Raw genomic sequence first — 21158 nt, 5'->3', positions numbered from 1 at the left:
AACAGTGGACGTCTTCTCCAGCCGAGTCAATCAATGTCAATTGATTGTTGGGCCGTCTTGGTGGTCTGGACCCTGACACAAATGGCGCAAACAGATTCTCTCTTCCCAATTGCGCAATCTAATGGACGGTGACGACGGACCATGTTGCAAAAGGCGTCATTGTCTGTCATGTCTGTCTGCGTCTAGATGCTCTAATCCCTTGGCATGGTAATGCATGCCGACTTGTTAATTAGTACGGATACGTACATGATGTGCATATTCCATGCATCGTGACCCCGTTGGCGACTTCACACAGTACGAAGCAGCACTGTTCACTGTAAGTACCTACCTGGGTTGCTTTGGCTGAGCTCTTGCGTCACCCGTCACTTGAGGTCACGCGACAGCAAACCCCCTCCCTTGGCTCCGTTACAGGAGCTCTGATGGCAGCAAAGACTCATCTCTGCAGACTCTACAGTGTGCGCAACTGTTATCTGGTCATGGCGACATGCTCTCCAGAGGCAGCATTGAGCTCCAAGGGCCATTGACTGCTGTTCTTCGCCAGGTGCAAGGCGCCTGCTTTGGGAGCTTGCCGGTCCGGTACTTTGATGTACCAGTGCTCGCACGTCACTCCAGCATGGAGATGCCCACACAGTGCGTGTAAAGGAAAGGATGCCGCTCACGCCTGTGCTGGGGCGCCACAACCAGATACCCTTCAGCCCGCACTGTACGCCGTGCTTCACCCTGCAATCGATCACACCACCCCCGGCACTCGCCTGACGTCCTCCTGATGATACAAATGCCACTGCTTCCTCGTCCCCGATTAGCTTGTCGTCTCCCGCACCCTCCAAAGCTCTCTGCATTCCTCTCCCTTGTTTCCCCTCTTTCGTCTCTCCATCCATCCATCTTCACCTTCATCCATCATCTCCCTCATCCATCATCTCCCTCATCCATCATCTCCCTCATCCATCATCACCTCCCATCCCTCGAATTCATCAACCCATCCGCCAAATAATCAACGTCTTGTCTCTCTCTCGCCGAGCTTCACCTTGTTGTGACACGGCACATCATATCGCCAATTGACTGCTTCATCACCTTTGGCCTCAACCAAGCTCAAGCCCCTCTACTTTTCTAGCACACTTCATCTCTCGCCTGCAAGAGTAAGTTGGCCGCAACCTCGCTCTACACTCGCTTCTCTGTCCTGTGTGCTGTCTTCATTTGTTACTGCCTTGATCTGTTGGGTGATGCATTGTAACACCGACGCCACCCATCATGATTCCTTGGCGCATCGTTTCACCCCTCGAGCACTCATACATCCGTCCATCTCTTCTCTCCATCGACTTCAATGCAAACATTGGCTAAACAGTTTCGTCTCCAGTGACTCGCTCTCACAAGGCCAATGATCGTGATCACAGAGGCCTGGCAGACGGCACCGCCGCCCCCACCGAGCATCTTCCCCGTTTCTTCGCAAAGGCCGGCCACCTGGACGCCGACCCAAAGAAGATCAAGAAGGACGGCGCCGGTAAGGGCAACTGGTATGTCACTCTGTCTCTCCATCTCTCTCATCAACCCAGTCATAACCAATTACTCACAATGTTCCAAAGGGGCAACATGGGGCAGGAAGTCGTGGATCAAGACTTCCGCTTCACCAACGCCCGCCGCCGCTCCAACAGCAGCAACCTGTCCCACCACATTGGAGACTTCAAGACCAAGTTCGAGGTCAACGAACAGGAGCCCGTCTTCGAAGAGTCCCTCCACGGCCCTTCCAACGACGAGACAGGCGACGAGCTCTCCAAGACGGACTCGTCGGAGAGCGGCCGCTCTTCCGCCTAGGCGCCCCACCCCCGCATCCTCGCCGAACCCCCGGTCGCCGATTTGGCCCCGCACTGACACGGCCCGCCGCACTCCACGAAAACCATGAAAACCCGAATACTTTGCTTGTTCTTTTGTTGCCTTGGAAGTTGGGGACGACGCAGCGGAACTGCCGTTACCTTGCGGCTGGCCCGTGGAGGGGTGTATCATGAAATGGAGTTTGTTTGACAGACCCCTCTTCCGCTTGACCCGCGGGGGAATCACGATGGATGCGCAATCTTGCTTTGCACCGAGGTTTATCTAGGAGGGCCCAAATGTACTATTGTATCACCACAGCCTGTCTGACGGCGACACGAGCCAGGCTCTAGAATGGATCCGGATCGGCCCTGTCTGCCGTTTATGCTTTTCTGGTGCGAGTGCCTCGCCCCTGTGACGAGCATCCGAGCACGAAGTCGCGACTGCATCGGCGTTCGGTATGATGACTGATCCACGCCCTTTGCCGCTTCAGCCCCTCCTCCCCTTCCCGAGAAGAACAGTGCAGAGAGCTCCCGAGAGTGAGCAACGTTGAAGATGAGAAAGCGGGGAGAGAGCCAGATAGGGACGACAGCTGAGAGGGGCTTGTTTGCTAGAGGACCATGCATGGCAACGCTGACACCCACCACGGGGTCCCAACCACTCACTCCGCCATGCCCCGTCGTTCCACGGCATCCCCCCGCTCGCGCGAGAGACCGTCGGGTGAACAAGAAGCGGAAGGGGGGGAGGGGGAGGGTTTGTTTGCTAGCGAGGGAGGGATTGTGAATGGTGCCGCGTCGGCGTGAGAAGCCTCCTCATCCGCCATGAATGTAGGCATGCAGCAATTGTCGCGAGATGCATGGCAAGGTACCCAGCCGAGAAGAACGCACGTTGATGTCTGTAGCAGAGGAGGATGTACGGTACGCTGATGTCTACACGAACAGACAAGCGACGGTACAAGCACGTGCTCGCCTCGATGCGCGCTTCAAAAGCTTCAATCGTTACGACTCGTCTTATCTATCTCGACGGGTCTCGGCTGAACTTGCTCGCGCCAGGGCGACACCTCGTTGCCTATCTTGCATCCTTTGCCTCGCACGGGCAATCCATCCATTCCGTCTTGCAGAGCCCTCCTTCAGAAAAAATTAGAACGTCCATGTCAGAAATCACAACCTCGCAAGCTTGACTCTCGTCACTCTTCATCATGGCCCCTCACCTTTCCTCAACCCCCCCCCAGCTGCCGAGACTGATACTCGACAAACATCGGCGCACAGCTGGCTGCTCCCGGCTGCTCAGACCACTCACTTTGTCCCCATCTTGGAAAACTCATTCTGGTACCGCAGCTTGAAGCCGTTGCACAGCGCGCGCATGTCCGGGTATTGGTATCCCTTGAGCTCGTACCCTTGCGGAATGGCTCGGATCGGTAGCCCAATCACCCGAGCCGTCCGGCTGGCCTTGAAGCACAGCCAGAAATACCCGGGATGTTTCGTGTCGATGCAAAACGCGTATGCGGACCGGTTGGGGTTGGCGTCAATGTACGTCGTCAGCCATTTCTCTGTACAAGCAGTCAGCATCATCTCCCATCCTGTCGTGACCCCCCAGCCGGACAAAACTCACCCGTCTCGCCCCGGGACCTATTCTGGTACTTGTCGTGGCGCATCAGCTCCTCGACCTTCCTCGCCATGGCCTTGACGTGGTCCACGATCAGCTCGTCCAGGTCACTGTACGTGTACTTGCCGCCCACCCGGAGCAGCTTGCCGACCGAAAACTCGTTGTCCTTTTGCATCTCCAGCACGTCAATGTGCTGGTAGACGTTGTCGGCGACCTTCCAGGTAATGGCCAGGTGGTCGTTGCCCTTGGACGACGGTCGAACTATGACCTCGCCGAGCGGTTGCGAACCCAGGTATTCCTCCGACTGCACCGAGTTGAAGGGCTTGAAGTTGGGGTGCTTCACCACTCGCTGCGTGCGACCCGTCGTCTTGTCCTTTTCGCGGAGCTCCTCCTTGTCCTTGGCCTCGAGCGCATAGTCCCAGCCGTCCCGGCCGTAGTTGATGGGCCGTTTGTACGGGATGCGCAGAGAGTCTTCCCGCATGGACAGCTTGGCCATAAAGTCCTTGTAGTTGAGCTCCAGGATCTTGGCCTGCGCCGTCTGTCCCGTGCTCAGGACATCCTTGACGGACGCGCGGCTCGTCACCTCGTGCGCCTCCACCCTGCCCTCGATGCCGCAGTCCAGCTTCACGAGAGCAAAGTCGTCTCGAACCAGTCGAACGTTTACGGGCACAATCATGCCCTCGCATAGCGACGTCTTGGTCTCGCCCGTGAAAATGGTGAAGATTTCTGACTGGTTCAGCCCGGCAAAGGACCTTCGTAGCTCCTCGTAGGGGGCTTGGAGCTCGGCACTAATGGCCTCGAGGGTGGCCCGTTTTCGCTGGTTGAAGTTCTTGAGCAGTTGATCCGCGTACTCGTCGAGTACCAGCTCGTTGACGCGCTCTTGCTCGTCCTGCTTGAACAGCTTGCGCACAATGGCTCCGGGGCCGTTCTCGTCCGTCTCGGCCTTGACGTCCTCCTCATCCAGCTCCAGTGCGTCGGCCGCCATCTTGCGGCCGAGCTCGTAGTCCTCCGGGTGAACTCGCGTGTTGTCTAGTGGGTCCGAGGACGGGTTTGTGGCGTCGTAGTCGATGTAGAGAAAACTGGCGCAGTTGTTCCAGACCCTCGGACCGACGACGGGCAGTTTGCCGCTGTCGGGGTCGCCCACCAGCTCGTCCCGCGTGTTGACGGATCCGCCGTTTGCATTGATGGCCTTGATCACGCTCGTGGCCTTGCGGGGGCCCAGTCCAGCAACGTAGGGCAGCAGGTTCGCCGTGTACGTGTCGGCCATGGCATCGTTGATGTTGACGCCAACCATGTTGACCGTGTCGACCATGGCAGACTCGAGATACTTCGTCAGCTTGTCTTGAGGCAGCAGGTGTTGGCAAGGATGGAACGAGATTGACCCGACGTCTTTGCCCAGTGCAGCGTACTCCTTCAGAGGATTCTGCATGTAGCGGGCCAGCGCGATACAGTACCGAGTAACGGGGTTGAGGGATGGATGCTCGGCCAGTGCGCGGGGGCTGTCCTTGTACAGTCTCGCGACCTCGTCGTCGACCACAATCACCTCCAGAGGCTCGGTGCGGTAGTCGTTGGTCTCCGGATCGTCAAACTCGGGGCCCATGAGTCCCTTTTCGCTCACAATGCTCTCTAGGTCGCGAACCAGCTTTTGTGAGTCTGCACACCAGCCGCTCACGCCAATGACATCAGGGCGACGGCGCTGGACGAGTTCGACAAACTCGTCGCGCTGGGCCTCGTCTCGAGAGAGATTGCCGAACTTACCCTGCTCTAGCACGCGACCGTCCTCCTCCACCCAGGCCCAGCAGGTGGGATCGCGAGCGGGATCGCCCATGCCGTTGGAGAGTGTTAGGACTCGAGGCGTCGTGCCCGAGACCATTCCCTTGGGCTTGTAGGGAGCCTGGTCCAGTTTCCTGTAAAACTCTTGCCGGCACATCTTCAGGACCTCGTCTTGACAAAACGTCCGAATCACCTCTTTGACGTTTTTGACAATGACCTTTGCCAGCTTGGGATAAGCAAGATCGAGCACTCGCTTGCGTTCCTCGCGCCACTGCTCTGCGCGATCGCTGAAGTTCTCCGACTCAAACTCCTGATGCAGGTGACGCCGGAAGTCGTATCGTTGAGGCATCTCGACCTTGATTTCCACCAGCCCTTCCTCTTCGGCACGCATCATCTTGAGAAATAGCTCCGGCTGGTGAACGAGATCGGCGATGGCCTGATTCTGGAGGTACTTGGCCTCGTAGTAGGGATGCGAGTCATCGATCTTGCGCAGTCCCTTGTCCGTCCGGCGACAGCTGATTTCTGCGGCCTGGTAGTAGGAGCTGCGAAAGTACTTTCGCATCCGAGGGCTGGCGAACAATTCCTCCGAGAACAGTTGGCGGGCGGCGTTGATGACCTGGTCCCCGGTGCTGAAGTTGTCGTCGATGAGGGCGTCGGCCAGATCCATGGGATACTGCTCATCATCATCAGGTGCAACCTTCTTCCCTTGTCGGAGAGCATTCTTGGCCAGCTGGTCGGCCGAGATGCCATATGCCTTGACAAAATGGTAAGCCTTGCCGTTGCGAACGCGATCGAGCAGTGACGACTTGGACCCAGGCCGCTTCATCTGCGACACATTGCCGGCCAAGGCAGCCAAGTCCTTCAGCTTGGGGCCGTATTGAAATTGCAAGTAGTCTTGCAGATCTTGCAGCTCTTCCATGGTAGCCGCCTCGGGGATCATCTCCGCCACCATGGGGTCGTCGACTTCAAGCGACTTCAGGTTTTCAAACGTCTTCTCGAGAGAGTTCCTCTTGTCGACGAAAGAGCGAAACTTTATGTCAAGTTCAAGGACCCTCCACAGGTCGTCCTGGGTCAAAAGCTTGTCAGACTGGATGGTGTAGTCGGGGCCGTCTGGATCGTCTCGCGTCGATCTCCGTATCTTTTTGGAATGCAGCAGATAGTCTTTCCGATGCTGAAACACATAGGGTACCTCGACCTCGTCAACGATGAAGAACTCGAGGACTTTGCCGACAGCTTTGCCAAAGGGGGCCTGAAGCTCCTGGACCAGGCCCTTCTTCGGCCAAAGCTGGTTGGTGATCCACCTCGCCTCTTCCCTGAACTGCTCGGCCGTGAGCTGGAGGCTTTTGAAGGGCTTTCGATCGAGTTGAAATCGCTCGGGCTCGTCGGTGAAGCGAATCTCGTTGTCTTCGTCTGTGAGCAGCTTTTCCTTTAGCTGCGAGGGCTCGAAAACGTCCTTGAGCTCGATTGCTTGCTCGTCCCTTTCGCGGTCCTCTTCCTCCTCCTCCAGCTGGAGGGCCCAGTCATAGTCCTCGCCATTGCCGAAAATGGCTTCCATGTCGTCGAGGGCATCCTTGTCGAGGCCGGAGGTGTCGACGACGGTACCGACACCGCGATCTCTGGGGCGAGCGACTTCGGCATCCTCAAGCTGTCGCATTCGCTCATCCTCATCTTCAGGGAAATCTTCCTCGATAAAGTCGTCAAACTCGTCGGCCTGGGCGCGGAAGTTGGGTCTCCCATAGGGTCGCTGGTCTCCCGCATCATCATCCTCGTCAGAGAATATTTCTTCGAGTCCTCGGCGCTCGTTGGCCGGTTCGTCTGCGCCACGGTGACCGCGCTTGAGACGTTTGAACTTGGACTTGAGGACCGATATGTTAGCATCGTTCGCATTACCCGCCGACTCCGGGAGTTTCATACCTGGGCCTGCGATTTAGGCCGCCCGCCAAACTGCTCGCCAATGAGTTCCAGATCTTCCTCGTCGAGACGTTCCTCCTCCTCGCGGTCGCGATGTTCCCGTTTTCTCTTCACGACTGGTCGTTCGTCGCCTTCGGATTCTCCGCCCTCTTCCCCATCCTCTTCTTCCTCGTCCTCATCAACAATGAAACCTTCTCGGACCTATGGGGATAAATGGTCAGTGAATGCAGGATGGAGAAGACGGGGGCACTTTCGCACCTTTCGTGCTTCCTCTTCGTCGTCGTCATCCTCCTCCTCCTCGCTCGAGTCTTCGAAATGGGGGCCCTTCTTCCGTCTGCGCTCCTCTCCAGTCTCCTCGTCGAACGACTCATCTTCCTCGTCGTCCAGCTCAGCTTCGGCCGAGATGAGGTCACGCATGGAGCCGCTCATTGTGGCTGTCGGCCGTCACCCTGGCGGAGGGAGGTGGAGGGATGAACCAGCGTTGTCGCGACTTGGTGGAGGCTCGTGAGCCAAAGACACGACGGAGCCAGCAGAGTCGGAATAGCCGTTCCAATACGAGTACGCAGGAAAGAGGGGTGGCGTCAGCAGCGATGGAGGACGAGGTGCGGGAGGGTTCGGGTCGGGCTCTCCCTGAAGCTCTGAGTTTTTAGAGCAGCACCGAGAGCTTTCAGCCTTGCCTCGCGTGGATGGAGCGCGGGCGCAGGTCGCAGAGGAAATACATGCACCAAGGTTCCGATGCTAACGTAAGCCACTGCTGAGAATTGGGTAACACTACTCTGAGCGGATGAGGTAATTAATACGGCACCCGGCAAACTCGAAGTGGGGCTATTTCGTAGAGGCATTTTCTCCAACACATTACCGCTGATGATGGCCACTTCTGGCTGACTTTGAGGGCAAAGAGTCTGTCTTCTACCTGGAGCCGTCGCCAACATGCTTGTTTTCGCCCAGCCCAGCGATACATTGGATGAAACGCCACAGGAGCTCCTACGAAACTGTCTTGGCATTGAGTAGCGCCGTTGGGCTTGCAAGTTCGATGAGCTAGCTGGTAAAGGCCGCTGTAGTTGTCCCCCTTTATCTTTCTATTCGATCCAGAAGCATTGGGTCTTGGAGACGATGCAGCCGAGAACTATTCGACGCGGCAGTATGTATTGATCCAGATGCAGAATGACGTGCTGAGCTTTGCGGCTCCTCGAGTGACTTCGGTGTGACTCAATGATGCGGCTGAACCACAATAGCTCAGAAGAATGCCCGGCAGACTTCGGACATGTTGTGTTTGCGTACACATGAGACTCATATACGAATACACACAGCAACAAGACAAGCGCCATCATATCTTCTATTCAGCCTTTTTGCCTAGAGAATCCGCAGCGAGTCGCGGCAGAAGCGTACGGCAAACATGGAGCCCGAGTCTGCAAACCGCGTGACAGCCGCTGCAGCGCCAAACACGTTTGAAGTTTCCCCTGGCGTGGCGGAATTCAACATGCCCATTTCAGAGTACATGAGGCTCAATCCCTCCATCTCGCGGCTAGCCGTCGGCGCCATGATCTTCAGTGGCAATCACATCATGCTCATCCAGCGAGCAAGCCACGACTTTGCCCCCTTGATGTGGGAAGTCCCCGGCGGCGCCTGCGAGGCCAATAAGGACGCGACCATTCTCCATTCCGTGTCAAGGGAGCTGTGGGAAGAGACGGGGCTTCGTCTGCGCAGTGTCAAAAAGCACGTGGACAATGTGGAGTTTGACGATGGCAGGCAGCACGCCTTGACGTGGCGCAAAATAACCTTTGAAGTCGAGGTCGATGAGGGCCATGGACTGGGGCCGGCTGAGAGGAGGGACGTCATCAGCGCTGCTGTCAAGCTCAACCCTACCGAGCACCGGGGCTGGGGATGGGCACAAATGGCCGAGGTCGAGGAGGGAAAGGGAGGAAAGCAGTTTATGGAGTTGCAGCGCAGTACCATCTTGGCGGCCTTGAACGCGGCAAGGTGACCGCAACAGCCATGGACTGTAGCAAGGCCCCTCGGGGGAACTTGGATAAGAGGGAGCAGCTGCGTGCAAAGCGCATTCCTCTTTTATCCGGTGCTCGTGCCTGGTGTGTGAAGCAAAGATAGATGCGGGTGTGTGAGTGAAGACTCAGGGGTTGCCGAGGGAGGCGTCGGTGATTTCCGAAGCGCTCAGGCAAAGCCCGCCTGGGGCAGTGCAAACGCCGAGGTCGTTGATATTGTCTGCACGCATTTCATTCGTCGTGGTGGCATACCGGTACAGCTCTTTTGTCAGATCGCATTTTATGTGGTTGTACGAATGCTTGGCCTTATAGGTGTGCTGCAGCCTGGAGCAGCCGAAAACTTCCGAGTTATAATTACCATATAGACAGGGTCCATAATTATCATGCACTTTATTTATACTGCTTGGTACGGCATCATCCAATTGGAAGTATAACTTATTATCATTTGCTTGAATGCTTGTCTTGAACAACCGTGCTGCGTAGATGCGGCCTGCATTCGTGCCGAGCGTCTTGCTATTTGGAAGAGCCACTCGATACCCACCTTGGTAGATTCTCTGATTCTGTACTCGAGCACGACATTCGTTGATGTATCAATTATTAGCAAAAAGCAGCTCCTTTTTCGAACTCGCCGTCCTGTCTGGGGCAAACTGAACCTTCTTTCCGGGATATCGATCACTGGCCTACATGCTAAGCAGCCGTACGGATACCGACCCGGACTTAATGCCTCGGGTTGGGCACGGCAGTGGTGTGCAAGCGCTAGTGCACAGGACTGAACGGCACTGTAGTCCCCTATTCCAGCAGGGGCCGGGGCGAAGCCTCCTCGCTCTGCACCAAGGCGAAGCCAGGCAAGTAGGTAGGTAGGAGGTAGGTAGGTAGGTACTAGTAGGTACTAGTAGGTACCTTTTGCCTCGGCCCCACGCTATTGTTCTCTACCCAGGTAGGTACTTCGTCCCCGTAGTACCGCTGTACCGGGGTGCGCGGGTGTGCTCCCACTCGGACCCCGGCGTCGTTGCCCCCAATCCAGAGCGGTTTCAAGCCCCCTCACTCTCGCCCCAGAGGCATTTTCATCGTCACGAGGCACACGGTACAATTTTCAGCCAATGTCGGTTTCATTGCCTCGTCCCCGGAGAAATCGGCGGCCAACCACAAGACTCCTCCCCATCATCCCCTGCCTCTCGCCCCGTCTCCCTCCTTTGCCAGTCCTCGCCTCTGCCGGGCCCATTCAGGGCGCTGCTGATCCGACCTAATAAAGCGCCACGGCGGTCCATAACCCCCACTACCGGCCACCGTCGACGACTCGCGGCGAGCTCCCGCTCCCGCTCTGCAACTCCACGCCAGGTCTCTCACTTCCTCTCCCCCTCGACGCTCTCCTGGCCCGTTGCAAACCCGTCGTCCATCAAGTCCCATCACTCGTTGGGCATGACGTGCTGCGTCTGAGCCCTCCTCCTCGAAGCCTGACGCTTCCGTTCATCTCACCTCTCGACCCGACCGACGTGATCCAGGCCGTCCGCAATCCGAGTCTCCCGACGACACTTCGTCCGACCCCTCACACCGCCCGTCATGGCCGATCCCTTTGCCCCGCGCTCCATGAAGCGCAAAAATGTCAAAGGCCTCGCCCTCACGCCCGCCGCCCCGCGACCCCCGCCGACGGCTGAGACAAGCCGCCCCGACGCCGACTCTGCCCGCGACGATGGCAAGGATGGACAACTGGAGATTGGCATCGAGTACAAACTCGACCTGAGGCCAGAAGAACTCGAGATCCTCAAGGAGCTGGGCTCCGGCAATGGTGGCACAGTCAGCAAGGTCAAGCACCTTACATCGGGCACCATCATGGCGCGCAAGGTTTGCAAACCACTTGCCCCTTCCCCTTGCCCTTGATACTGACGACGCACCAGGTCATCCACGTCGAGGCCAAGAAGGAGATGCGCAAGAGAATCGTACGAGAACTGCAGATCATGCATGGGTGCCATTCCGACTACATTGTTAATTTTTACGGCGCATTTCTCAACAGTAACAACGACGTCATCATGTGCATGGAGTACATGGATGTCGGGTGCGTTTCCACGAGACACGTCAAGGCCGCTTCGGGCTGCTAACCGTCATGGCAGGTCTCTCGACAGGGTCTCGAGAGTGTTTGGCCCGATCCGCGTCGACGTGCTCGGCAAGATTGCGGAAGCAACCCTCGGCGGCTTGACGTACCTGTACTCAAAACACCACATCATGCACCGGGACATCAAACCCTCCAACATCCTCGTCAATTCCCGAGGCTCCATCAAGCTGTGCGACTTTGGCGTCTCCGGCGAGCTCATCAATTCGATTGCCGACACCTTTGTCGGCACATCAACCTACATGGCCCCCGAACGAATTCAGGGCGAAAAGTACACCGTCAAGTCGGATGTGTGGAGCTTCGGCTTGTCCATCATGGAGCTGGCCATTGGCAAATTCCCGTTTGCCGCGAGCGAGCAACTCTCGGACGAGGAGTGCGCACCGGCGGGCATTCTGGACTTGCTGCAGCAAATTGTCCATGAGCCGGCGCCGAGACTGCCCAAGAGCGATGCTTTCCCTGGCATACTGGAGGACATGATACAGAAATGTCTTTACAAACAGCCCGAACAACGTCCAACGCCACAGGAACTTCACGTAAGCTGCTCGCGGCGCCACCCCATCCCCTGGCCCCAGATTTGACACTGACATGGAATTCCGTTATAGGACCGCGATCCCTTTGTCCAGGCCGCCAAAAGGACCCCTGTCGACTTGAGGCAATGGGCAGTCGGGCTCCTGGAGCGAGACAACCGCAAATCTCACCTGGGGCCGCAGCTGTCGCCGGCCACGCAAGACCTGTTGCGATCAAGCGACTCGCCCACTGGTCAAACGCAAATCGAGGATCGGACCGTACACACACCAACCTCGGGCGAGATACCCATTGGAGGCGCCGGCATCATTTCCCCACGCGACCAGCCAAGTCGTTCGCCGAGTCGCAATTGCATTGGGACTGGCCGGACACCCTCCCTGGCGCACCCCGGCATGGGGCAGAGGATAGCAACCACCAACTCGATTCCCCAGGTGTCACGCTACAACGACAACTCGGCTCCTGCCAGTGCCAACGCCGCAACGTTCAATCTGCCGGTCAGACCCGCTCCGCTGGGCAGCACGCTGCCTCCAGCACCTCCGCGAAAGCAGTCGCAGACGGCGGACGACTCACGAAAAGAATCCCGAAGACAGGCAACGTTTGGGTTGCCGCCGAACCCAAGCTATGGCCTGTAGAGAACAGAGTGGCCGTGCGGACACGGCGTCTAATGCCCTTGAAAATGTACATGAAGTGGATGCTGCCAGACTTTGGACTCAGCTCAGCATTTTTGGCGCACATGTCTTTGTTGACCGAGTTCTTCTCCAACTCTCTCGCCACACCCAACACAGGAGGCCAGTGTCGTTTACAGATGCCTCCTGGGCGCATCTAGAATATGATAGTCCGGGCCAGCCTAGTTATGTGATGTTTACATGGAAGCAGTGCAGGCGTCGGGATCGAATTGGAAGCCGAATCTGGAATATGGTTGTTCTCTTTTCTCCGTGTGAAACTTGTCCCGGTCCAGTGATGTATGCTCTCACCACGAGTCACCTGTTTGTCCAGATGCCGACAGGATGGGCATGGAATAGTAGCGATTCTCAGTCGACGGCCAAGTCTCTTGCCTCAAAACCGTGGTCCAAGATAGCAATGAGGTCATCCAGCCTGTGGATTGTCAAGTCTGTGTGCTCGTGACTTGCCAAGTCCTTGTTCACGTCATTAAGCAGCAATACGGTGGCAGCACCAGCCTTCCTGCCAGCGGTCATGTCATCGATAGAATCCCCGACCATGATCAAGCCACTCGCATCGGCCAGGCCATTATCATCGACGAGCCCCCAGTGTGCCGCAGTGCAATATACCGGCAGGGTCTGGCTTTGGCGGGCGGAAGGCGCGGGTGACGACGGGGCTGAAGACGGAGCCGGCAAGGAACCTCGTGAGAAGATTGTGGACGGGCACGTCGAAGTTGCGAGTGCAGATGGCCTTGGGGACGCTGCGGGCGTCGAGGTAGGACATGAGGGCCGTGACGCCCGGCTGGGGGACTTGAAGCTCCATGGCGCGGCGCTCAATGGCGCGGATGGCTTCGGCGGCGGCGGGCTGCTCATGCGGGGGGAGGCCGTCGATGTGCTGAAGGATGTCGACTGCTTTGACGATGCCGAGGGCGGCTCTCATCTCGGCGAACATGTACGTCTGAGGCTCGCTGACGGCAGCTGGTTAGATGGGTGGGTTACGTATTCATGTGCAGGGGAAGAGCCGATTCGATTGGACCGAGGGAGTGGAGGGAGGCACTGCTTCTGCATTTATGTTTGCGGGAGGCTTGCTTCTGCCATACACACACCCAGGGCGGCGCGTTGTGTGACACGGAACGTGGAAAACTGACTCACCACAAAGTCCCGTCCATGTCGAAGACGACGCCGCGTAGCCTTGGGAGCTTGTCGCCGCCGGCCACGCTCTCCTTCAGAGGTGCGAAACGTCTGGGGCTGGGCGAGGCCGTGGCCAAGGAGAGGCCGGGACGCATTCTACGTGACCTTGGCTAGACGCGCAGCGGCGGCGGACAACAAGTCACGGGCTCGGCTCGGTACACGGCACAGGAGAGGTCAGAGGACCGAGTCTCGTGCAGCTCTGGGCGGCAACGTTCCTGGTGGCGGTGCAACGGGACTCACAAGGCGGCGTGAATGGCGAGCAGAAGCACGTTGCAAAAGGGTACTCGGTTATCTCCCTCTTGTCACAGCGCCGTTGGCGCCAAGCATACGGACGGCCCGCCGATGCGACTGTCTCTTAGGTACCTATTCCGTACCTACCTCTGGTAACTTACAAAGTACCTGCAATTAATAAGGCTGAGCTGGGGCTTACAGTACAGTAGACCAACTGCCGTGACCCGGGCCCACTGTCACTTACGGTTAGTGGACCTACTGTTAGTGGACGCCCCGCTGGCATCGTGACGATTGTGCTGGGCGCGCGTCATCGTCACTTTATCATTTGCTTGGGCCCATGATCCTGGTCCTGCCAGGGCCGCTCTTTTATTTTATTCTTGCCCACACTACTTCTTTGCTTGTTTTTTTTGTGCGACGTGTCTCGACGAACCTTTCCTTTTGCAGTTCGCGTACGGAGTACTGAACAAGAGCTTTTCAGGGAGCAGAGGCGACCGACGGCGGCTCAAGGGAGGGGAGACGGCTTACAGCACCCAACCCAACCTCAGCTCCTCCGTCCCGACCAACCCACATCATCACCTACCAACCAGGCCGCCTCCTGCTTGCATCTGCGTTGGGTGCCTATGTTGTCCCTTTGTCTGCCCCGGCTTTCCGTCGCCCACCTCCTCTGTCAGGCGCTCTGACCCGAGGCTGGCAACGACGGCACTTGAGCTGAGTGCAGAGACGATGACGCTTACCGCCTCGCGCTCAACGCAGTCAGCACTGTTGAGCGACGGAAGCCACGATGAGCTCGAGCGGAGGCGGACCCGGTGCCTCGCCTGCCTGGCCGCCCTTCCGCCCGTCCAAGAGAAGTGTATGTCCGACCAGCGGTCCAGAATCCCTCCGCGAAGCTCTGCGCCCTCGAGATTTGAGTATCCGCTAAATGCTTGCAGAAAATGCGAAACGGCACTTTCATCATCCCCAGCACAGGCGAGCGCTCCCGCCGCCAGGTCACCCTGCGAGCATCCAACGGCCGTTCTCCCAGCCGCCCCTCGGGCCAAGCGTCGGCCTCATCCGCCGAGACGACCGAAAGCACAACGGTGGACCGGGCTAAGGAAAATGCCCTTGCCGCCTGGCGATGGCTCAACTCCGAAGACGGCCATCAGGTGCTCAAGTGCACCCTGGCCTACCTGCTGGGCAGCCTCGGGACCCTGTGGCCGACACTGTCCGACTTCCTAGGCAATCGAGACGGAAAGCACATTGTGGCCACCTTGACAGTCTACTTTCACCCTGCAAGGACTGTCGGCTCCATGCTCGAGGCTGTCTTCATTGCCATCATCGCCGTCGCCTACGCTGAGATGGTGTGCGTCTTGTCCATGGCCGCCGCCATCGCCTCGCGCACGAGCATGGGGTCTGTCGTCCCGGCCCACGCCATCGTTCTCGTCGTCTTCGTCGGCGGCAGTCTGGGCTTCATCGGCTGGGTCAAGCAGAAGCTGAACCAGCCCCTCGTCAACGTCGCGTCCACGCTGGCCTCGATTGCCATCATCTCCGTCGTCACCAAGGAGCAGTCCATACAAGACGGCTACTTTTCCGGCGACAAGATTCTGCAGGTTCTCAAGATGCTCCTCATCGGCATCTCATTCACCGTCGCCGTCAACTTTCTCGTCTGGCGCGTCTCTGCCAGGCATGTCCTGCGAAAATCCATCGTCACGGCCTCGGTGTGCTTGAGCGACAGGCTGTCGTCCATTTCAAAGGGCTTTTTGGATGGGTCGGAAGACGAGATCAAGTCGCCCGCCTACTCTCACGCAACCGCGCAATACAACTCGGCGTACGCGCAGATGAGCAAGAGTCTGCGCGAGGCGAAGCTCGAGTACTACCTCCTCGGCCGCGAGACGACATATCAGCTGGACAAGCGCCTCTTCAAGTCCGTCGAAGCGCTTTCGCGTGCCATTGGCGGCCTTCGAAGCGCCCTAGACACCCAGTTTACCCTTCTCAAAGAGGTTCCTGCGGCAGGACCACACCCAGCGTCGGCTGTTTCATCGCCCGCGCCTCCACCCTTTTCGCCCAGGCTCGTGCGGGCCATGTCTGCCTTCATCGATGAGGCGAGAGAGCCCTTGTCCGTCATCCAAGAGGCCGAGGACGAGGCGAGGGCGTCATTGCCGCTGACGCACTCCGACCCGACTCTGGACAAGTCACCCATGTTCCGGGCGCCGTCCGACATCTTTGCCCTATTCATGGCGCGCCTGGGCCCCCCCATGAAGTCTCTTGTCTATACCCTCTCCGAAATCCTCCGAGAAAGTCCCTTTGATCAGGTTTCGTGGGTCGAGGTGACGATCAACGACCAGCTCCAGGAGAGCCTGCGGGACGCTCTCAGCCTGTACAACCAAGCTAGAGGCGCTGCGTTGCAGGAGCTATACAGGAGCATAGAGCTTGGAAGATGCAGGTCTGAGAAGATCCAGGCCGACATTGAAGAGGTTGCGGCTGCCTGCGGGCACTTCTCATTCACCCTGTTGGCCGTGGCGGACGAGATGGACGCTTACTTGGAGGTTCTCGAGGACCTGAAGCAGACGACGGCGGCCAACGAGCGAAATTGGAGCTGGTTGAAGTTCTGGACCTACCGGAAGCCGTTTCGCTGGCGGCGGGACATGTCACCCGACCCTGAGCGCGAGCCTCTGTTGCAGAAAACAACGGTCAAGCCTGTCAAAAAGTCGGCCTTGCCAAAGGGCATCCCCGCGGCCATGGTGAGGCAAAGGGACGCCTTCAGCTGGGACGCTGCACCGCAATCCAGCCTTTTCCTGCGCACCGTTTCGCAGTCCCTCTTGACGATGCTGCGGTTCCTCGCGCGCGAAGACATTACCTTTGGCATCAAGGTCGGCATCGGAGCCGTGTTATGGGCCATGTTCGCTTTTATACCGGACACGCGGCCCATGTATCAACAGTGGAGAGGCGAATGGGGACTGCTGTCGTACATGATTGTCGTCGGCATGACGACGGGCGCATCCAACACGACCTCGACAGCCCGTTTCGTGGGAACACTGATAGGGGCTATCTGCGCCTGCGTCTCGTGGATCGCAAGCGACGACAACCCCTACCTCCTCGCCCTGTTTGGCTGGCTCATGGCGTGCTGGAACTTTTATCTCATCCTGGTCATCAAAAACGCTCCGCTGGGCCGCATCTCGCTGCTTGCCTATAATGTCATTGTCCTCTACGCGTACAGCCTATCGCAGAACGTCGAGGACGACGACGACGACGAGGGGGGCACCAAGCCACTCATCTTCAACATCACCTATCACCGAGTCGTGGCCGTTACGCTGGGAATCTTGTGGGGGATGATTGTCTGCAGGCTGCTATGGCCTATCTCCGGGCGGCGCAAGTTTCGTGAGGGGCTGTCGGTGCTGTATCTTCAGCTCGGCCTCATATGGAAGCGCGGGCCGTTGGGCATTCTTGTCGAGAGTCACAATACCCTTGACTACCTGCGCGAGGGCGAGCAGGTTGCCCTGCAACGCTACGGTAAGTCATTACGAGCCCTGCTCTCCTTTGCGGACGCAGTCGCACTAACCGATTGTCTGTTCTAGCCTTCAAGCTCGAGTCCCTTCGCGAGGCGGCCAAGTCCGAGTTTGAGCTCCGCGGTCCCTTTCCTCACGAAGCTTACGGGCGCATCATGCACTCGACCAAGCACATCCTCGACGGCTTCTACGCCATGCGCCTCATCACCCAGCGGCGCCTCTCGCTGTCGGCCGGCGAACGGGCGCTGCTCGAGTTTACGACGGCCGAGCGCGTGCGCCTGTGCCAGCGCATATGCCACGTGTTCCAGGTGCTCGCGTCGAGCATCATGCTCGAGTACCCGCTCACCGACGCCACGCCGACGATTGACAGCACAAAGGACCAGCTGCTGGGAAAGATATATCAATTTCGCAAGAACCACATGGGGGCGGAGCTACGCCAGGGCGAGGCGGACGACAGCGACGACGACGCCGACGCCGACGGGGGGCGGGGCGTTGCGGCGGATGAGAGGGACTATGCGCTCCTGTACGCGTACACGCTCGTGACGGCGCAGGTGGCTGACGAGCTGAGGAAGGTGAGGGATGAGATTGAGGGCCTGTTTGGCGTGTTGAACCAGGATGAGCTGCTTCTCGAGTACACGTGAAGTGGCCCTCGAAAGCTTCCGGCGTGTTCTGTGGCAAGGCAGGCCCGGACCCGTCGCTTTGTGACCGCAAACTTAAGGCACAGGGGAGTTTGTATATGCAGAGGGAGCGTCCGGTGGCCTCGACTATGGGACCCTATTCCTGTGCTCGACTTTCTCCATCTTCTCCATCTGTGGTCTCGATGCCTATTTAGTTGCGCTGGGAGGGCGTCTATACCCACTCATAAACTCTATATAATCCTTAAAGTCTCGATTTTACGCCGCTTCTTCACCAAAAGATGCCCCATGGTTGTAGAATCACCGTCGTTGTAAATACATAAAAGAAGGCGCAGAATACTCCGTCCATCCCGAGTCATAAGGTCATCCACCAGCCATGTACAGACACGCAAATAAACAGTAGTCCCGCCCAAGGCTAAAAGGTACATTCGCGCAGCCTGCCCAGGCGGCCGACCTGGTACTCAACCCACCTGGCGGCGCCCTTCTTGCCGGCAACGAGGACGGCGGCTGGGTTCATGACATGGCAGCCTTCATAGCTGAGGCAAAAGGGCGGCGCCGTGGTGTCGGCGAGCACCATGGCTGAGGGCAGCGGGTACAGGTGCAGCGCCGAGGCGTGGTCCCAATGGACGGGGCGGATGGCCTGGCGGAAGGGCGCGAGGTAGCCCTGGTCGAGGAGCGTCTTGACGAGCTTTTGCGCGGTGCGCACGTCTTCGTCAAGGGGTGGGGGGGGGGATGCCGAGGGCTTGTCGTCGTTTGCGGCGCCGGCGTCAATGTCCATAGGATCGGGGGGGTGGGGGTGGGCTGCGGCGCCGGCTTCTCCCGCGACACTTGCGGTTTCTCTCTGCCCCTCTGCTCCCTCGTTCTCTGCCGCCTTGCGGTTCAGTACGACGGAAGTGCGCCGGAGACGGGCCGAGAGGTCGTCGCGGAAGAGAACGAGCTCGTGGTTGGGGCCAAAGAGGCTAAGGCGGCTCGGATTCGTCGTCCACACGGCCGACCCCTGCACGCCGTGATGCCTGCCGGCCTCAGCATTGGCGTTTGCAAAGGCGCGGCGGATGCGCGACGTGAACATTTCCGGGACGGACTTGCGGGGCAGAGGCACCGAGGCGCCGGCCGTAAAGGCCGAGACCCAGCCGTCGTTGTCGCCGGGCACAAAGACAAACGTAGACGCCTGGAGGAGGGTGGGGAAGTCAGAGAGGGCCGAGGCCAGGGCGTCGAAATATTCCTTGTACTCAATGCTGCCGCCGCTGCCGCCACGGGCCATGACGGCGTGCTGGGTGAAGTTGCCCATCAGCACGAAGCTGACGGGGCAGCTGCCTTCGGGCTCGGCGGCGTATAGGGACAGGATCTTGCGAAAGGCCTGCAAAGCCCGCGGCTGGTCCAAGTTGAGCTCGCCCAGGATGACGACGCGGTTGCGGCCTGCCGGCGCGTCCTGCGACGGCGGCGGCGGCAGCAGGCGGCGCTCCAGCCTGCGCATCTTGGCCCCGACGGCCCGCTCACTGCCGACGCCGAGAAAGTCGATCCAGCCGAAGCCCCCGCCAATGGTGTGGTCCTGCCCGCCGTCGGGGCTGCTGATGCCCAGCGTCGCCCTCCGCTTCTCGCACGGCGGCTGGCCGATGAAGAAGCCCTGGAAGCGGCCCCCCAGCGTCCCTCCAACACCGCTGCTGCCGCTGAGCCCTTTGCCCAGCGACTCCTCCTCTTCCTCGTACACGCCGTCCACCAGGACCACCATGCCGGGGCAGAACCACGCCGAATCCTCGGGAATGGCAACCGCCTGGCTGAGGTCGAGGGCAATGGCCCCAGTCAAGTCGCCGATGGCGAGGTCTCCTGTCGGCAGGACTACAAGCTGGCCGAGAAGCATGTGGCTGCTCCCGTGGCGGCCGAGCATGTTTGCGATCGGGGTGATCTTGAGCGATTGCTGGTTCGAGAGCGAGCGTTGGAGGGAGCGTTGGCGGGACGAGGAGACGGTCGAGGTTTGGAAGGCTTCGTTGCGGAGGAGGCGTTGGTGAATGACGTTATAGCGGTTGCGGAAGACGGCCGTCTTGTGGGATGCGGGAGGGAATAGTGATGGCTGTGCCGTCTCTCTTTGGACTCAATGTCAGTGACTGTCTTGGTGGAGAGCGAAAGAGGCGTGGCGTTTGTACCTCTCAAAGTGCTTCTTGCCGACGTTGAAGACGAGCCTCGGTTGCTCGTAGGCGTCGATGATCTTGAGCCACGTCCGGGCATCATTGGCTTCTTCATCGTCGTCCGCCTCCTCTTGGACGCCGAGGCCGGATATCCCGAAGCTGGCATTGCTGTCCTCCCTCGTAAGCGTCGTTGGTCTCAAGCCCAACCGTGTGTTGACCTCATCACCATCGCGCGCGTCCAAAATGCTGTCTCCTCGCGGAAGACTCTTGCCCGGTCCAACAATCTTGCCGCCACTCATGTTCCCCTCCAACGTCTTGAGGATATCGTGTAGCTGTTTGCTGGAGCCATCGACAATGACGCCGCCGTTCCTATTCTTCCAGCTCCTAGCTGCTTCCTCGAGCACCCTCTCAGCCAGGCCCTCCTCACGCCATCCTGAACCGCAGTGCCGGCCGATGAAGGAGGCGAGTTCCTGCAGCGCCGACGACGTCAGGGTCAAGGAGTGTTTCTTGGTAAAGGTGCGGAATGCGAGCGGGCGGAGAGTAGCGGGAGGCAGGATGATGGGGAGGATCGCAGCCTTGGTGACGGCGACGTTGAAGGGCTTGAGCGGGTGGACGGGCGTGCCGAATGCTGGGGACGACGAGGGCAGCGCGGATGAAGGTATCGCATTCTGCTTGCGGAAGAGGGGGGCGGGAGTCTTGTCCATGGCCGCGGTCGTGAGCGTTGCAGGATGCCTTGCTAGTTTTAACTTTTGCTTGTCAAGTACTAGCTAGCTACCACGGCAGCAAGGGCCGGTCAAGCCAGCAGAGAGCGCGGGGCCAAATCCGACGATGACCTCAGTTGCCGCAGGATGGATGTCGAAAGATTCTGCTCCTCCCGCCGCGGGTCCTAACGGCTCTCATCCGAGCGTCAATGCCGGCAGTGCAGATTCAAGGGGTAAAATCGCTTGTAGTGAGGGCTGCAATAACTTCCTGTTTATGATGAGTTTCTCTTTTTTCATCACCGCCGGCCGAGGGGATTGGTCTCCCGCCTCGTCGCGTCGTCGGCGGAAGCGCGTCGACGCGTCTAATTGACCTCGTTTAGTTGCATAACCCAGACCAGTGGCTGTGGAGAAA

The 21158-nt window shown here is 58.7% G+C and overlaps 7 protein-coding genes across 7 annotated transcripts; 4 read left to right on the top strand and 3 right to left on the bottom strand.

Moving 5' to 3' along the window:
- Positions 1–1248: 1248 nt before the first annotated feature.
- On the top strand, positions 1249–1809 carry HRG_00234 (F1F0-ATP synthase regulatory factor Stf2; the record flags this gene model as incomplete). The annotated part of the gene is made up of 3 exons (XM_044858705.1): positions 1249–1294; positions 1355–1511; positions 1581–1809. 3 exons carry the CDS (start codon positions 1249–1251, stop codon positions 1807–1809), a joined length of 432 nt encoding a protein of 143 aa, XP_044725105.1.
- A 1289-nt stretch (positions 1810–3098) lies between these two features.
- On the bottom strand, positions 3099–7521 carry HRG_00233 (SH2 domain-containing protein; the record flags this gene model as incomplete). Its single annotated transcript, XM_044858704.1, has 4 exons — positions 3099–3352; positions 3415–7036; positions 7096–7293; positions 7351–7521. 4 exons carry the CDS (start codon positions 7519–7521, stop codon positions 3099–3101), a joined length of 4245 nt encoding a protein of 1414 aa, XP_044725104.1.
- A 967-nt stretch (positions 7522–8488) lies between these two features.
- On the top strand, positions 8489–9076 carry HRG_00232 (NUDIX domain-containing protein; the record flags this gene model as incomplete). The annotated part of the gene is made up of 1 exon (XM_044858703.1): positions 8489–9076. One exon carries the CDS (start codon positions 8489–8491, stop codon positions 9074–9076), a length of 588 nt encoding a protein of 195 aa, XP_044725103.1.
- A 1576-nt stretch (positions 9077–10652) lies between these two features.
- Positions 10653–12356, top strand: HRG_00231 (kinase; the record flags this gene model as incomplete). Its single annotated transcript, XM_044858702.1, has 4 exons — positions 10653–10934; positions 10988–11145; positions 11201–11732; positions 11802–12356. The coding sequence occupies 4 exons, from the start codon at positions 10653–10655 to the stop codon at positions 12354–12356; spliced, it is 1527 nt and encodes a 508-aa protein (XP_044725102.1).
- Positions 12357–12975: 619 nt separating this feature from the next.
- On the bottom strand, positions 12976–13669 carry HRG_00230 (had superfamily; the record flags this gene model as incomplete). The annotated part of the gene is made up of 2 exons (XM_044858701.1): positions 12976–13351; positions 13536–13669. The coding sequence occupies 2 exons, from the start codon at positions 13667–13669 to the stop codon at positions 12976–12978; spliced, it is 510 nt and encodes a 169-aa protein (XP_044725101.1).
- Positions 13670–14586: 917 nt separating this feature from the next.
- Positions 14587–17928, top strand: HRG_00229 (fusaric acid resistance protein-like domain-containing protein; the record flags this gene model as incomplete). The annotated part of the gene is made up of 3 exons (XM_044858700.1): positions 14587–14655; positions 14735–17291; positions 17357–17928. The coding sequence occupies 3 exons, from the start codon at positions 14587–14589 to the stop codon at positions 17926–17928; spliced, it is 3198 nt and encodes a 1065-aa protein (XP_044725100.1).
- Positions 17929–18337: 409 nt separating this feature from the next.
- On the bottom strand, positions 18338–20749 carry HRG_00228 (DNA polymerase alpha/epsilon subunit B domain-containing protein; the record flags this gene model as incomplete). The annotated part of the gene is made up of 5 exons (XM_044858699.1): positions 18338–18735; positions 18799–18919; positions 18962–20003; positions 20064–20291; positions 20358–20749. The coding sequence occupies 5 exons, from the start codon at positions 20747–20749 to the stop codon at positions 18338–18340; spliced, it is 2181 nt and encodes a 726-aa protein (XP_044725099.1).
- Between the last annotated feature and the right edge of the window lie 409 nt (positions 20750–21158).

The sequence above is a fragment of the Hirsutella rhossiliensis genome, assembly GCF_020360975.1.
Source record: "Hirsutella rhossiliensis strain HR02 chromosome Unknown scaffold00001, whole genome shotgun sequence".
Taxonomy (NCBI): domain Eukaryota; kingdom Fungi; phylum Ascomycota; class Sordariomycetes; order Hypocreales; family Ophiocordycipitaceae; genus Hirsutella; species Hirsutella rhossiliensis.
The sequence above is the reverse complement of the archived record's forward strand: the minus strand, read 5'-3'. Positions and strand labels throughout refer to the sequence as shown.